The sequence below is a fragment of the Aquarana catesbeiana genome, linkage group LG03 (assembly GCF_042186555.1).
Source record: "Aquarana catesbeiana isolate 2022-GZ linkage group LG03, ASM4218655v1, whole genome shotgun sequence".
In the NCBI taxonomy this organism is placed as follows: domain Eukaryota; kingdom Metazoa; phylum Chordata; class Amphibia; order Anura; family Ranidae; genus Aquarana; species Aquarana catesbeiana.
This window is the reverse complement of record NC_133326.1, coordinates 570,380,678-570,397,807: the sequence shown is the minus strand read 5'-3', so window position 1 is coordinate 570,397,807 and position 17,130 is coordinate 570,380,678. Positions and strand designations below refer to the sequence as shown.

At 44.9% G+C, this 17,130-nt stretch overlaps 1 protein-coding gene across 1 annotated transcript in view; it reads right to left on the bottom strand.

Annotated features, from left to right (window-relative positions):
- FGD4 (FYVE, RhoGEF and PH domain containing 4) overlaps positions 1–12,514 on the bottom strand; it is a 308,743-nt gene extending 296,229 nt beyond the window's left edge. The window contains exon 1 of the mRNA XM_073621879.1: positions 12,224–12,514. Within this exon, the coding sequence (XP_073477980.1) occupies positions 12,224–12,332 (109 nt within the window). The 5' untranslated portion in view covers positions 12,333–12,514. The remainder of the gene's footprint in view (positions 1–12,223) is intronic.
- Between the last annotated feature and the right edge of the window lie 4,616 nt (positions 12,515–17,130).

The following is a 17,130-nucleotide window of genomic DNA, read 5'->3' as shown; positions in this document are numbered from 1 at the left end:
TTATCACACATCTATTAAAGGAGGGGCATGATCAGTGACGAGTTTGAATGGTCTTCCCAACAGGTAATACTTCAGGGCATCCAAGGCCCATTTGATAGCTAAACATTCCTTCTCAACAATAGTTTTTCTCATGTCTGTTAAGCTTTCTGCTCTGGTAGACCACTGGGTTCTCCTTCCCGTCTCCAATTTGGGACAATACAGCACCGAGTCCCACATGGACTTGAATCCAAAGTAACATTACTACAAGGGTTCCCAGGCATACACCTCACAAAGAGTAGTGTTCCCTTAAAAGCCAGGGCTCATAGTCAGTATGCAAGAGGCTAGCATTCAGTCACCTCCAAAAGCCTCTGTCCCGGGTGAGTCTGTCACAGGGCCTGCTTCAACATTTGAAATGCCTTCTCAGACTCAGGATTCCACTTAATCATGACCAACCCTCTACCCTTCATCAGATCTGTCAGTGGGGCTGCAATGGTGGCAAAATTGGGTACAAAACGCCTGTAGTACCCTGTGACCCCTAGAAATGTACGCACTCTCTTTATTTATAGGTTGGGGCCACTTTTGATCCACCTCAGTCTCATTGATCTGAGGCTTGGTCACCCCTCGACCAATAACGTAGCCAAGGTATTTGGCCTCCTCCAAGCCTAAGGCACACTTTTTGGGGTTGGCAGTGGGTCCTGCTTTCCTAAGGGAATCTACTACTGCTTGCACCTGGGGCAAATGAGATTCCCAATCTGGGCTGTGGATGACGACATCCTCCAAATAGGCAGCTGCATATTGGCGATGTGGTCTTAATGTCTTGTCCATCATTCTCTGAATTGAGGCAGGAGCAACCTGCAACCCAAAAGGCATCTGCTTATACTGGAATGACCCCTCAGAGGGAGAAAAGGCCATCTTCTCTTTTGCAGATTCTGTTTGGATCTGACTAAAGGTTATTGGCAGATACCCCTAAGTAGTTATATACCAGGCACTTCCCAATCTGTCAACAAGCTCATTGACCCGAAGCATTGGGTACGCATCGAATTTGGACATGCTGTTCAACTTCCTGAAATCATTACAAAACCTTATGGTGCCATCTAGCTTTGGGACCAACACTATGGAACTTGACCAGTCACTGTGGGACTCCTATCATGTCCAACTTCAACATGTTCTTTGTTTCATTTGCAACTGCTTCTCACCTAGCCTCGGTTATTCTATAGGGCTTTACATTTACATGGACCCCTGGTTCCGTAATTATGTCATGCTGTATAAAACTGGTTTGTTTGGGTAGGCGAGAGAAAAAGTCTATTCTTACTCACATACTCTTTAACGTCCTTCTGTTGGGCCATTGACAAGGTTTTAGTTATAAGTACCTCAGTTGTCACAAGGGCCATGTCCTTTTGGGTGGTTGGCACTGCCAGTAACGTCTCTCTGTCCTTCCAAGGTTTCAAGACATTAACATGATATAGTTACTCTGGTTTCCTTTTCCCTGTCTGGTAAACTGTGTAGTTTACCTCTCCTACTCTTTCCATAATTTCAAAAGGGACCTTGCCACTTTGCTAGGAATTTACTCTCAACTGTGGGGACTAGTACCAGCACTATCACCAGGTTTAAAGATTTTGGTCTATGCACCCCAATTATAAACCCTTCTTTGGGCCTCCTGGGCTTGCTCCATATGTTCCCTTACCAGCAGCATGACAACGGCAATCCTATCTACATCAGTGATCTATGCTCGATGGCGCTACTATAAAGCATGGTCTCTCCCTCCCACGTTTCTTTTGCGACATCTAGCAATCCCCTGAGATGTCCACCATACAGTAGTTCAAACGGGAAATAACCTGTAGAAGCCTGAGGTACGTCTCGTATAGCAAAAAAAAAAAAAAATACCGTATTTATCGGCGTATAACACGCGCCGGCGTATAACACGCACCCAAGTTAAGGAGGGAATTTTAAGGAAAAAAACTTTTAGGAGTAAAGTTTAAGGAAGAAAAACTTACATTAAAATGCCCATAAATGCAGCGTTATCGGTGTCCATCTGCAGCCTTGTCAGTGTCAGTGCAGCCTTGCCCAGTGTCCAGTGCAGCCTTGTCAGTGCAGCCTTGCCCCAGTGCAGAATTGTCAGTGCAGCCTTGCCCCAGTGTCCATTGCAGCCTTGTCAGTGCAGCTTTGCCCCAGTGCAGCCTTGTCAGTGCAGCCTTGTCAGTGCAGCTTTTCTCCAGTGCAGCCTTGCCCCCGTGCAGCTTTCCCCCCGTGCAGCCTTGCCCCCCCGTGCAGCCTTGTGGGATCGCCGCGATCCCTGCCGTCATACACAGCCCTGTGTAAATTTAAATATGGCGCCGAGACTGCAGGGACTCGGCGGAGCGCTGATACACATAGCCGAGAGTCCTCGGGTTTTCTCGGCGTCGTGTAGCTCCGCCGAGTCCCTGCAGTCTCGGCGCCGTATTTGAATTTCCACACGGCTGTGTATGTCGGCGGCGATCGCGGCAATTGCCACGATCGCTCCGATCACACACAACTGGGGGGGGGAATCGGCCTATAACACGCACCCACGATTTTCCCCTGATTTTCAGGGGAAAAAAGTGCGTGTTATATGCCGATAAATAATATCCCCCATCTTTGTCCTCCACCTTTTTTAACATGCTTTTGAGCGTCTTGTTAAATCTCTCCACAAGACTTTCAGTTTGGGGATGGTAGACAGAGGTAGGGAGATGGGAAATGGGAGATATTGAACAACTTGCACAATTCTTTGGAGACTCTGGACATAAATGGTGTGCCTCGATCCGGTAATAACGCTTTTGGAATACCCACACGACTAAATACCTGGACAAGCTCTTTGGCAATAGTTTTAGCTGAGGTATTACGCAAGGGAATGCCTTCAGGATACCGTGTGGCATAGTCCAGCATTACCAGTATGTGCTGATGGCCCCGGACAGACTTTACTACTGGTCCCACCAGATCCATGCCAATCCTTTCAAAATGGCACTTCAATTAGATCGGTACCAGCAGACTGTGAAAATGGGGTGACGACAGAGAATACTGACACTCTGGGCATGACTCACAATATTCTTTGACATCCGCATGTAACCTAGGTCAAAAAAATCTCTGGGTTATTCTCTCCTTAGTTTTCTCTATACCCAGGTGTCCACCCATTATATGATCATGGGCTAAATCTAAAAACCATCTGACGATAGGGTTTGGAAACCATTAGTGGCTCTACCTTCTCCTCCCTTTGCTTTACCACTTGATACAGCAAGTTATTTTTAAGAGCCATGTAGGGAAAACATACCCCTACATTAGGGCTCAACAGGTTCCCCATCATCATTTTAACATTTTCTCTGGCTCTATTGAGTGCGGAGTCTTAGTTGTTCTGTACAAAAATCATCTTTCCTTCTAAGTCAGGCACCACATTCTGTCTACTCTCATTATTAGAGTCAGAGATAATTTCTTGTTCATTAACCTCCAGCTATGGGGCTGGATTCCAGCTCCTCCTGCTCCACAGCCATTACAGAAAAGGAAAAAGGATCTACCCCTCTGTTGGACACACCAACAGTTTCCCTTTCAATTTTGCAATCAAAAGGGTCCGGAGTGAGTTCCAGTGTTTCCTCAGCAGAGGGAGCTCTTTTGTTTTCCCATATCCTCTAAAAGTGTGAAAAATCTCTGCCCAATAGGGCTTCATGAAGTAGTGAGGGCACCACCCCCACTGAATGTGTCACAGTGCCCCAAGGGGTATCAACCTCAACCACAGCAGTCTGGTAGTCACGTGTGTTATGTATACAAATCACCCTAATGGTGCTAGGGTGTAACTTTGCAGGATTTACAAAATCACCTTTGACTAATGTCACAACACTACCAGAATCTAGCAGAGCAGTGACTGGCTTTCCATCAACTGAAATCATATACTATGGAGATAGGAAAATCCTAGACTGCCGCACTCCCTGAAAAAGCATCTTTATTTTAAATTGTATGAATAAAATCCCAAAATACAAACAATGAACAAAAAGTGGACACAATGGGAATCAAATGGCTAACGCGTTTCACATCAGATGATGCTTACTCATAGCTGTTTGTTCATCGTTTGTATTTTGGGATTTTATTCATACAATTTTCAATAAAGATGCTTTTTCACGGAGTGCGGCAGTCCAGGATTTTCCTATCTCCATAGACTTGTGCATAGCCAGCACCCAGAAGTGTGCAGCAGGGCGGGAGTACTCAACAAAGCACGGAGAGTGGCATCTCCTTTTCACTTCTTACAACTGAAATCATATACATTTGTTTTTCCATGCGTCCCTGACATGATGCAGTACACCCCACATGTGCAAAAAGACATGCGTTTTTTCAAATAAGCATCATCACATTGCATTGGTTCATCATTTAGGGAACAGTTAGCAGCAATATGACCTAGCGCATGGCAGCAATAACATTTTAGGTGTTCTGTACCCAGTCCTCTAAACGGCCTCAGAGACCTTCCTGAACCATTTGGTCTCCAGGTCCTGAGCCCATAGTTTCATAATCTGTGGCAACAGTCTTGTAATTTTTCCCCACGCCCTTGAACCCTGGAACAGTCTTACCGGATGCTCTAGGAGGTTTTTCACCCCTAGAGACATTGGGGTGGGGTACGGACAAGTCCTCAGCAGCAGTATATCTCTCCACCAGCTGGTTTGCAGTCTTAGGATCCCCATGGCTGACCCACTTCCTCAAAGTGGCAGGGAGCGCATGCAAATAACGGTCCATGACCACACACTCCACAATCTAAGAGCCTGACAAAGTTTCTGGCTGCAGCCACTTCTTTGTGATGTGTATTAAGCAAACATTCGGGAGTGGGGTGGTTTGTCAGTACTGTAGGATCACCGATGCACCCGCTGAGCCCGGACTGCAATGGTGACGCCCAGACGTGCAAATATCTCAGCCTTCAGCGACCCATAATCCTGGGCAACATCTGGTTCCAGGTCAAAATAGGCCTTCTGGGGTTCTCCTGTCAGAAAGGGCGCTAGCAGTCCTGCTGATTGCTCTTTTTGCCATTCTTCGCAAACAGCGATTCTTTGCACCATTTTCTGTTCCACTGGCAAAGGACCTGCGGACCCCTTCTTTAATTCCACCAGGGCCTCAGCAAACTGGCGATTCGCCTCCTGCTGCGCTGCAGTGGCCTCTGCGACTTGGTGGTTGGTTTCTAGCTGGGTTGCAGTGGCCTGCAGCAGGGATTGTGGGGGGTTAGCTCAATGAGGGGGGGGGGGGTTCACCTTCCCTGGGAAAAGTCCAAATGGCAGGTTCTTAAAAAAATCTGACTTATAGCCAGTTTTATTTTTTAAAAAGGTTGCATATTTAAATAAAACAGAAAATACATATTCGCCATGCAGGCACTAACTAAACAGGTCAGGGCCCTACCTTGCAGATGAAGGGATTCTCCCAGTCACCCACAAAACAAAGACAAAGCAAAAAAAATTTAAAAAAATCTCTCTTTCTCTCCGGATTGGATCAGATGTCGGCAGGTGTCAGCAGACACATATGCATTTATTGATGTATCTGTAAACAAATATGTACTATAACAGATTACAAACTGATCCTCACAAATATTGGGTATAATAATCACTTATTTTGTGATAAATCAATAGATAGAAAGAAAACATTAATCGCACTACACCACCTGTCAAAGTCTGCTGTAATAAATTATAATCCTCCAATTGTATTGATGCTAAGGAAATAATTTGCTAAACTAGTATTCTAAATAAATTGTAAAATGGTGATATACAGTATGGGCCATTTCACACAGATTTTCTGTCAGTCCGTCTCAGAGCCATTATTAGACAGATCAAAAACAAATTGCAGTGTATCCCTATGAGCAGCCGGGTGTAAGCAGATAGGCGCTTGTTCACATTCGGGTCCACTGAGGTTGGTAAAGCTGGCCCTAGAGGATTCCAATCTCGGCCAGTTCAGCAGGGACCAGCCGAGATTCAAACCATCTCTAGCCGCTTGCCGACCAACGCACGCCGATTTACGTCGGCAGAATGGCACTGGTAGGCGAAAGGGCGTACAGGTACGTCCCTTTTAAGAAGCGGCGTCACATCGCGGGACCCGCAACTCGATGTCCGCTGGGTGCCCGCGATCGTGTCACAGAGAGGAAGAACGAGGAGATGCTTTTGCAAACAAAGCATTTCCCCATTCTCCCTATTGACAGGACAGAGATCAGTGTTCTCTGTCATTGAGAGCAGTGATCACTGTCCTGTGTGCTGAAGCCCAGCCCCCTCACAGTTAGAATCACTCCCTAGGACACACTTAACACTTTAACCATCCCCTAGTGGTTAACCCCTTCACTGCCAGTGTCATTTACACAGTAATCAATGCATTTTAATAGCACTGATCGCTGTATAAATGACAATGGTCCCAAAATAGTGTCAAAAATGTCCAATGTGTCCGCCATAATGTCGCAGTCCCGATAAAAAAAAAAAAATCACAGATCACCGCCATTACTAATAATAAAAAAAATAAATAAAAAAAATTAAAATGCCATAAAACTATCCCCCATTTTGTAGACGCTCTAAAATTTTGCGCAAACCAATCAATATACAATTATTGCGATTTTTTTTACCAAATATATGTAGAAGAATACATATCGGCCTAAACGGAGGAAAAAAAAAAAATTTTTATATATTTTTGGGGGATATTTATTATAGCAAAAAGTAAAAAATATTGCTTTTTTTCAAAATTGTCGCTGCTTTTTGTTTATAACGCAAAAAAAAACAAACCAAAACAAAAAAAAAAAAAAAAAACGCAGGGGCGATCAAATACCACCAAAAGAAAGCTCTATTTGTGGGAAAAAAAGACGTCAATTTTGTATGGGCACAATGTCGCACGACCGCGCAATTATCACTTAAAGCGATGCAGTGCTGAATCGCAAAAAGTGCTCTGGTCAGGAAGGGGGTAGAATCTTCCGGGGCTGAAGTGGCTAGTCAGGCTGATTGTACCAAAGTAGATCCATTGAGCAACTTGGGTACAACCAGCATATCAGATTTTTACATCCAATTATTGCCAGCGGCTTCACACCAAAATAGTTGGTGGTTGTGACAGATTCATCTATCCTTCAGGAACAGATATAAAATTCTGTCTTAAGAGGTGGTGGCAACTAGGCCAGAGTGTCCATACTGGACTCTCCATCCTCAGTACAGCTCAGTATTACTGAGCTCCCTTCCCAGACACTGTCCCCATCACACAGGCAGGCCCATGGCTGAGGGGTTTCATAGTGGTGTAGCCAGAGCCTGATGGGGAACCGAGAGACCATTTCCCCATTCCTGTTCGTCTGGCTGTTCATTGACATCTTACAGGATTGGGCAGGCATGGAGTTGAGTAGGTGCAGCTTGATGAGAACCTCTGATACTATCAGGCACATCTTCTATATGTGACTTGTGATTGCCCAAATATGGGCATTGCCATATCTGAGTGATGACATCAGCCAGGACCCCTTTGTTTACATGCATCTTTCAGCTGGCTAATCTCCCATCTAAAAGCTGAATGGGGCTAGGGAAGAGTCATCAGTTGCTAGGAAGCCACCCGCAGCCAGCATCCTAGCAACCATGAGCCCTGTGCAGGAAGCTGCCACATTCATGACAGCTTCCCAGTACTGACACCTCTCCATACACCAATGCAGAGATGATCCGAATTACAGCCAGTCTTCTGATTCTTTTAGAATCCGTTGCAGCAATAGACAGATCAGACAAGTGGTGGAAGCAAGAACGCCTGAATCCAGCGAATGTGTCCGTACTGGTATCAAAACTGGTGCAAAGGCATGTCTGAATTAAGCATTGGACATTTTAACCACTTCAATACCCACAATGCCTCCATCCCTAGTATATGAAGTAAAAAAGGAGGAGAATGTAGGACTTTATATGAATCATGCAGCCAAGAAGATAACACAACAGTGTGTTTGGTGGATAATACATAACTGATAAGAACCACACATGTTACATAATAGCATGCTGCAAAAGTAAATATATAAAGTAAATAGAGTTCATTAAATAAAAATAGATAACATGGTAATAACATAGCATAGCATGGTAATATGTAAGTTCATATTGTAGGCAAGGATAAAAACCAAACTCATTGACATGTATCTGAATGATAAAAATGATTAAAATATTAATTCAATCGGTACATTCCAATAAGCCTAGCATAGGTAATGATGATTCTGTACACTCCAATAAGCCTCGCATATGTGATATTAGTAAGATGGTAGTCTTGAATTATATTAACCACTTCAATACAGGGCACTTATACACCTTCCTGCCCAGACCAATTTTCAGCTTTCAGCGCTGTCGCACTTTGAATGACAATTGCGCGGTCATACAACACTGTACCCAAACTAAATTTTTATCATTTTGTTCCCACAAATAGAGCTTTCTTTTGGTGGTATTTGATCACCTCTGCGGTTTTTATTTTTTGTTAAACAAATAAAAAAATACTGAATATTTTGAAAAAAATAAAAGTTTTGCTTTTGTTTCGGTTATAAAATTTTGTAAATAAGTAAGTTTTCTCTTTCACCGATGGGCACTGATAAGGCGGCACCAATGAGCGGGCACTGACGGTGGGCACTGATATGCGGCACTGATGGGCATTGATAGGTGGCACTGATGGGCACTAATGGGTGGCACTGATGGGCTGCAAAGATGGGGTTTTTATGGGTGGCACTGATAGGCAGCAATGCTGGGCACTGATACACGGAACTGATGGGCATCCCTGGTGGCACTGGTAGTCATTGTGAGTGGGCACTGATTGGCAGCTGCCTGGGCACAGATTAGTATTTCCCTGGGGTCTAGGGGGGGCATACCTGGTGGTCCAGTGTGGATGGCCATCCTGGTGGTCCTGGGCGGCATGATGGTGGTCCTGGGCGGGATCCGAGGGGGGGCTGTGCTGATAAACAATCAGCACAGACACACACCCCCCCCCGTCAGGAGAGCAGCCGATCGGCTCTCCTCTACTCGCGTCTGTCAGACGCGAGTGAGGAAAAGCCGATCACCGGCTCTTCCTACTTACATCGTGATCAGCCGTCCGCAGCGGCTTAATATCCCGAGGACGTCACACGACGTCCGGTCAGGATATTGAAACCACTTTACCGGGCGGCAAGTGGTTAAGAAAGGCATTCAATAGCTCAACGCGTTTCGTGGCTGAACGACACTCATCAGGAGCAGAAGAAAGGCAGAAGTCTATAAAAATAATATTTTAAATTTACAGTAATATAGGGGTAGGTATAGTAAATCCATCTAAATAAAGAAGATGGAAAAGATGAGGATGTATGTATATGTCCAATCATACCTAGAGACCAGCAGTGGATCTGGGTGGAAGCATGGGATTCTGGAGGCCAGAGGCCAGCCGGAAGGGTCACCAGCCACGGGAGCTGAGGTAGCATATCCCACGGCAACTAGATGGAATTGGGCAGCTGAAGCCAGCAGTCCCCAGTAATAAGCTTCAGTATGTAAATTGTCATACTGTCATATGACGTCCACAGGTGGGATCTCCCATCCTGGGCGGGCGTCATATGATGTCCTCGGCTCCCCGGTGGTATAGGGGGCACGCGCGCCGCGTCACTCGGGAGCCGATGCACGTGCCTGGCGGCCGCGATATCCACCGGCCACCCGCGATTGCTGGTGACAGAGCAGGAACGTGGATCTGTGTGTGCAAACACACAGATCCATGTCCTGTCAGGGGAGAGGAGACAGATCGAGTGTTTCCAGTATATAGGAACACCGATCGGTCTCCTCCACTAGACAGTCCCATAGCCCCATCCCCCCACAGTTAGAATCACTCCCTAGGTAACACATTTAACCACTTGATCGCCCCCTAGTGTTAACTTCCTTCCCTGCCAGTAACATTTACAAAGTAACCAGTGTATATTTATAGCACTGATCACTGAATAAATGTCAATGGTCCCAAAATAGTGTCAAAAGTGTTCGCTCTGTCCACCACAATGTCACAGTCATGATAAAAAAAATAAATAAATAAAAATTCAATATACCCTTATTGCGATTTTTTTCACCAAAAATATGTAGAAGATACATATCGGCCTAAACTGAGGAAAACATTTTTTTTTTTTTTTTTCTTTTTTAAATGTGGGATATTTATTATAGCAAAAAGTAAAAAATATTGTGTTTTTTCAAAATTGTCAATCTTTTTTTATTTATAGCGCAAAAAAAAAAAAAAAAAAAAAAAAAAAAAACACAAAACACGGAGAGGTGATCAAATACCACCAATAGAAAGCTCTATTTGTGGGGGGAAAAAAATGATAAAAATTTAATTTGGATATAGTGTTGCATGACCGCACAATTGTCATTCAAAATGTTACAGCGCTGAAAGCTGAAAATTGGCCTAGGCAGGAAGGGGTTGAAAATGCCCTGTATTGAAGTGGTTAAAGCGGTAGTAAACCCGCTGACTTTTTTTTTTTTTTTCACCTACACCTGTAAGGGAAAAGGCATAATGAGCTAGTATAGCTCATTATGAGATACTTACCTTAGAACGAGGCTCCGGCATCTCACCCGGTCCACGCCGAGGGAGCTGACATTTCCCCTCGGCGTGCCTTCCGGGTATCGCGGCTTTGGCGATGTCGTCACTCCCGCCCGTGCGGGAGACTTTTTTTCCGGCAAAGTCCAGCGGCTGCCGAGCTTTCAGCCGAGAATCCCCTGTGCGCATGCGCCGCTGCAGTCAGCGGCTCATTGCGAGGGAACGGTTTAGGAGATATTTTTTTTTGCCTACAGGTAAGCCTTATTATAGGCTTACCTGTAGGTAAAAGTTTAAAAAATAGCTATACAACTGCTTTAAAAAGAGACAAAAAAAAAAAAAGGGTGTAGTAGCAGGTTTATTGAATTCCCCAGACAGACTCCATCCCACACATAAATGATAATGGATAGATTTACAACTCGAGGACCAGCTGGACAGATCACTAATGAACACCTACCTCCCAGACAAGAGGATCTGAAAAGGACTCAAACAACATGTAAAAAGCAGTCTTGTATATCTCAGACTGCATCCTTATTCATACTAATCCATATCTATGTGATTAAAAAAGGCAACATCTTCTCATGAATCCATCGTACGGCAAAATCTAAGGCTGACCATACAATGGGACGTCTGGTGATGCGGCAGAGACACAACAAGGTGGGGGGAGTGGTGGCAACAGGTTGAGTGGATGCCTGCTAACAGGCACTGCCATGATGGATCTGAAATCTTTAAATGCTCTTTAAATGTAAGGACTTATTCTTGTTGGTAGTTAGAATCTTTACTATTTGCAAACAAAATAAGGGTTTTCTACTTAGAATAATAAGCTGTCAGGTTATTAAAACAGAACCGATTCAATCATACAGTTTGTAGTGTACATAGATTTGCAAAACAATGGAATAAAGGAATATTCCAGAACTTTGTTCTATCTCGTGGTTACTGTGAAATTGTGTGAATGCATCAACGCAGTGCATGTCATCTCAGCCTGCGGAGCTTGGATTTATTGAACGAGTTTACCAAAAATGTAACTATTGCAGAATATACAGCCTCATACTACATAACCAAGTTCCATTAATGTATCTTAAATAGAAAACTATCTTTAGGTAGATTGTTTTACTCCAAAAGCATTTAAATTAAAATAAATTTGATTAAAAAAAAATAAATAAAGAGATATAGATAGATTAAAAAAAAATTGATTTTCATCTACCCTGGTTTTCCTGCAGAACAGACACCTGCTCCTAGAAGTATTAACACCATTAAAAAAAACAAAAAAACACCACACACACACCACGCATGCAATAAAATACAAAATGCATCAGAAAAGAGGCCTCAAAGACGCAACTGCGCATAGTCGTAAACTTAGCCTAGCGGCTCATGCACACAGGCACATTTTGGCCTCAACAAATAGTTTATTTCTGTTCCAGGAGCACACAGTTGCCACATACAGCCAATCAGAATAATCAATGGCTGTATGGGGATTTGCAGTGTTATTTGCATAAACCTGTGTATACATGTGTGGACATCCAACACTGGACACAGCCAGCACATACAGGAGTGCACAGTGTAGGGCTATTTACACACATAGTAACATAAGCTTGGTATCCTGGGCAGGGCAATACTCTAAGTAATAAAGAATCACACCGATGTGTCAGCACCTGCAGTATTTCCTGTGTACTGGTGACACATCTACAATCCGTCCTGATTGTCCTCATGGTGTCACACACACAGCTGTGTCTCCTATCCAATCACAGTGTCTTATCCCTCCACTCACCCTCCTGCTCCCCATTCTCCGGCTCCCGGTGTACAGACAGGGGACCGCTGTGTAGACATGGATTGGACTTTCTCCGGATGGCGGCTCTCCTGAAATGATCGGCGCTCATCCTGCAGCCGCTGAGGACTGTTCACCCCGACACTCCGCCCTGCTCAGCTCACTTCTCCGCTGGGTGACAGTCCGCACAGATCCCCCGGAGGAGCTCCTCCATATAGAATGAACGGCAGATCATAGAGCGGTTCCTACAGACGTCTCAGACTTGGGGGGAGTGACAGTACAAGAGGCCACGCCCACTCCTGGCCCCTCCCTCACCTGGAGACCGGCACACCTGGGCTCCCCCCCAGTGCACACATCACACAGGGAGGTTGGAGGTTGCTATAGAGAGGCTTCATTCCAATTATAGATCACACTTCTCCCTGCAAATAGAAACCTCATCACCTTACATTTCCACAACTTCAATAGATTATTCTTATTATATACATGACATGATGATATATTATTGTATCTGCAATGCTGCCGGATTTCTCTTTATTCTGCAACATTCTGGGATCTGTTTGTGAAGATTCAGCTGATAGGTTCCCACCAGTGCTGCTACGTAATCATTCATTGGTCGGGGCGTTTTTGTAGCTTGTCTTTATTATTCATGCGTTTTTCATTCTTCAGACATTTTAGCGCTAGAATTGGCCTTTAATAACGCCTGAAAAGCGCCTCCCATCCATTTCAGTGTGACTTTCCACACTGGGGCGGTGCGCTGGCGGGACGATCTAAAAAGTCCCGCAAGCAGCATCTTTGGGGCGGTGCGGTGTATACAGCACTCCCAAAACACCCCACCCATTGAAATGGATGGGCAGCGCTTCCAAAGCACCTGAAAAGCGCGTCAGAAGCACCGCAACACGCCCCCTTAGCGGCCGAAAAGCGCCGCTAAAATGAGCTGCGCTTTCGTGCTAACACTCAGCAGCCCCAGTGTGAAAGTAGCCTGAGGCATTGTAAAATGCCATATATGTCTTTGTGAAAACGTGTATTCTGTCTTTAGACCCCTTTCACTCTGAAGAGTTTTTCAAGGGCTTTTGCGTTAAAAAAAAAGCGCCTGAAAAGCTCACGAAAACTGCCTCTCATTAAAATCAATGGATGCTTTCACACTGGGGCGGTGTGCTGGCGGGGAGGTGAAAAAACTCCTGCAAGCAGCATCTTTGGAGCATGTTTGGAGAGCTAAAAAATGCGCCCCTCTCCATTAAAATGAATGGTAAGCACCTGAAAAGCGCTCAGTGTAAGATCCCTTTCACACTGGGGCGGCAGGTCCGTTAGCGGTAAAGCTCCACTAGTTTTAGTGTCGATTTACCATAGTTTTGGCGGTGCTTTTTGGGCGCTAGCGGGGCGCTTGTAACCCTGAAGAAAGGGTTAAACCCACCTGTGTGGTGGCACTTCTGAAGCGATTTTCAGGCGCTTCGGAAGTGCTGCCCATTTATTCCAATGGGCAGGGGAGGTGTAGGAGTGCTCTATACAGCACTCCCAAACCGCCCCAAAGATGCTGCTTTTTTTCCCATCCCGCAAGTGCACCACCCCAGTGTGAAAGCACAAGTGCTTTCACACTGGGGTGGCATGGGAGGCAATTTTCAGGCGCTATTTTTAGCGCAAGATCCCTTTCAGACTGATACGTTTTTACCTTGCTGGAAAATGTGCAAGAAAAATGTTTCCCTTAGCCTAGGTTTACACTATTGCGAACACAGACATCACGTGATTCACACCGCATTGTTGTGCAGATCACATGCGATGTCTGTGCAATGCGAATTCAGCCATACAGTTGTATGGCTTAACTCACATTGGATTCGCACAGAAAAAGGGGCAGGGAGCTTTTTTTCCTCGCACTGGAATCGAATCGCATGGGTGCGATTCAATTATTGTCCACATTCACAGTTTGCACTGCAATCTGCGAACCGATATGTAATTTACCAGCACCTTCCTTTTATAAATGAATGCAGTGAACACACTCACTGTGTTCATTCATAACTGAAGCATAGTAAACTGTTTTTGCTATGCTTCAGTTTGTGAATGAATAGGAAGCTGCTTAGCTCAGAGCACTTCCCATTCATTTACAGTGCAGTGCAGCTGAGGCTGCAGAGAAAGGCATGTGTGTTTGAGCTTCGGGGTGCACACTCTAATGCAATAGGCTGTGCACTCCTATGACTACTTGTCATGTAAGTTTTGCTGGGTGAAGTTTGAGAGCTCATTCAGATGGGCGCTGGCACCATCCTGCAAGCATGGGACTTTTTTTCTGCTTGTGTATCTTCCCCGAACTGCATGCAGGCAGCCTATAGAAGTGGAGGCAGAATGTGTGCTTTCAGGTCTGTACACCCACTCCTGCATGCCGGTCAAAATTATGACATGCAGCTGTCATCAGCTACTGTATCTGCATCCACTTCTATAGGCTGCTGGCACACAGCTCAGGACAGATGCAGACACACAAAAAAAAGGCTCATGCAAGCAGGGTGGGCACCAGTGTGAATGCCCACCAGTCTCCATTCACACCTATGCAGGTGCGGCTGTGCGCATGTTTTTGTGCACTTTGGTGCGTCACATAGGGCACCTCACTGAAATGAAGGGGCTTCCCTACATGTAAAAATCGCACAAAATAAGTGCAAAGCAACTTTTACATCACGCCACGACAAAACACATGGTACTTTGCTACCCTGCATTTCATGCATAGTATTAGGGTATACCTAAAGGATTTTTTTTTCTTTTTGGACAGAGTGGAGAGGAATTAGAACCCCTGTGAGGTTTTATTGCTGTCAGGCTCCATGCACACTGGCTTAAAGGGGTTGTAAAGGTAAATTTTTTTTTTAAAAAAAATAACAAACATGTTATACTTACCTTCACTGTGCAGCTCGTTCTGCACAGAGTGGCCCCGAACCTGGTCTTCTGGGGTCCCTCGGCGGCTGTTTCAGCTCCTCCCCGCAAGCATTAACCACCTTAATGCGAGCTCCCTCGCATGGTGGTTAGTGCTTGCGGGCGCGCTCCCGTGATACAGCCGGCGGCTATAGCTGCTCACTGTATCACTCGGCCCCGCCCCCCAGCGCGCCGCGTCATTGGATGTGATTGACAGCAGCGCGAGCCAATGGCTGCGCTGCTTCCAATCCATCCACTGTAGCCAATCAGCGGCCAGGGTGAGCGGAGGAATAGATGTCGGGAACGAGAAGCTGACTTTCGAGGCGTCAGGTAAGTAAAACGGGGGGGCTGGGGGCGGCGGTATTGTCAGAAGTTTTTTCACCTTAATGCATAGAATGCATTAAGGTGAAAACATTTTTACCTTTACCACCCCTTTAAAAATCGCTGCTTCTACAGGAGTTTTGTGTCCGGCCTGTAGATGCACATTAGGACGATTACAGGCATATTTTGAGCTCAACGTTTAGAGGCAGGAAAAAAAACCCTTCTGGTTTGCGTTTCTGATTGGAGCTTACTGGCGGCAAAAAAAACACAAAACTCTCCTAAATTCGTCTAAACTTTGTACAAAAAATGTTCTATATGATCATTTTTTTTCTGCCAAGGAATCTGGCATTTTTTAAAGCCTAGTGTGCATGAAGCCTCACCCCCTCTATTTGTCCTGTTTACCGTTATCATTAAAAGTGAAAGTAAAAGAAAATCCCAAATTTTGGGTTGTCCCCAGAAAAGTAGTAGAGATGAGATCTTCCAATGGGGACACTAGTTCTGGTGACCTGGGGGTCCCCAAGGAATTCCCTTAGTTTACAACAATTTCCTCTCACTTCCTGTTGTGGCTATGGGACAGGAAGTGAAGGGAAATCCCCCCAATGGGACACAGATGGCAAAAAATAAACTGACAGGGGTTATGACCCTCCTTTATTCTATCCAAAATGAAAAAAAAGTTTTGCCTATTCTACTTTAATGCCACTGACTGCAAAAAAATGCAAATTTTTGTGCGCTGCAGGAACCTTTGCTGGCGTTCCTGCATCGCACAAATGTGAATGGAGCTTAAAATGGACTACAGCCTAATTTTACTACCAATATTATGCAGCACAATAGATGTTGTTTTCCTGAGTATCAGGTCAACAAAATCCTATTGACTTCAATTGAGCAGTACACATGGCAGTTCAGAGGCTGCGTTCCACCCGCTCTATTGAGCTTCCTTTGAATTGCAGGTAAAATAAAGCGGTAGTAAACTGGAAGATTGAAAAAAAAAAAAAAACTTTTCCCCTGCAAGGCAATGTTATAATGTGTTAATATGCATTTGCATACTAGCACATGATGTGAAACATACAGTGAGGGAAAAAAGTATTTGATCCCCTATTGATTTTGTACGTTTGCCCACTGACAAAGAAACGATCAGTATAATTTTAACGGTAGGTTTATTTTAACAGAGAGACAGAAAAACAACAAAAATATCCAGAGAAGTACATTTCAAAAAAGTTATAAAGGGAAAACAGGGTTTGACCCCTTCGCAAAACATGACTTAGTACTTGGTGGCAAAACCCTTGTTGGCAATCGGAGATCAGACGTTTCTTGTAGTTGGCCACCAGGTTTGCACACATCTCAGGAGGGATTTTGTCCCACTCCTCTTTGCAGATCCTCTCCAAGTCATTAAGGTTTTGAGGCTGTCGTTTGGTAACTCGAATCCTTCAGTTCCTTCTACATATTTTCTATGGGATTAAGGTCTGGAGACTTACTAGGCCACTCAAAGACCTTATTCTTGAGCCACTCCTTTGTTTTCCTGGCTGTGTGTTTTGGGTCATTGTCATGCTGGAATACCCATCCACGACCCATTTTCAATGTCCTGGCTGAGGGAAGGAGGTTCTCACCCAAGATTTGATGGAACATGGCTCTGTCCATTGTCCCTTTGATGGGGTAAAGTTGTCCTGTCCCCTTAGCAGAAAAACACCCCCAAAGCATAATGTTTC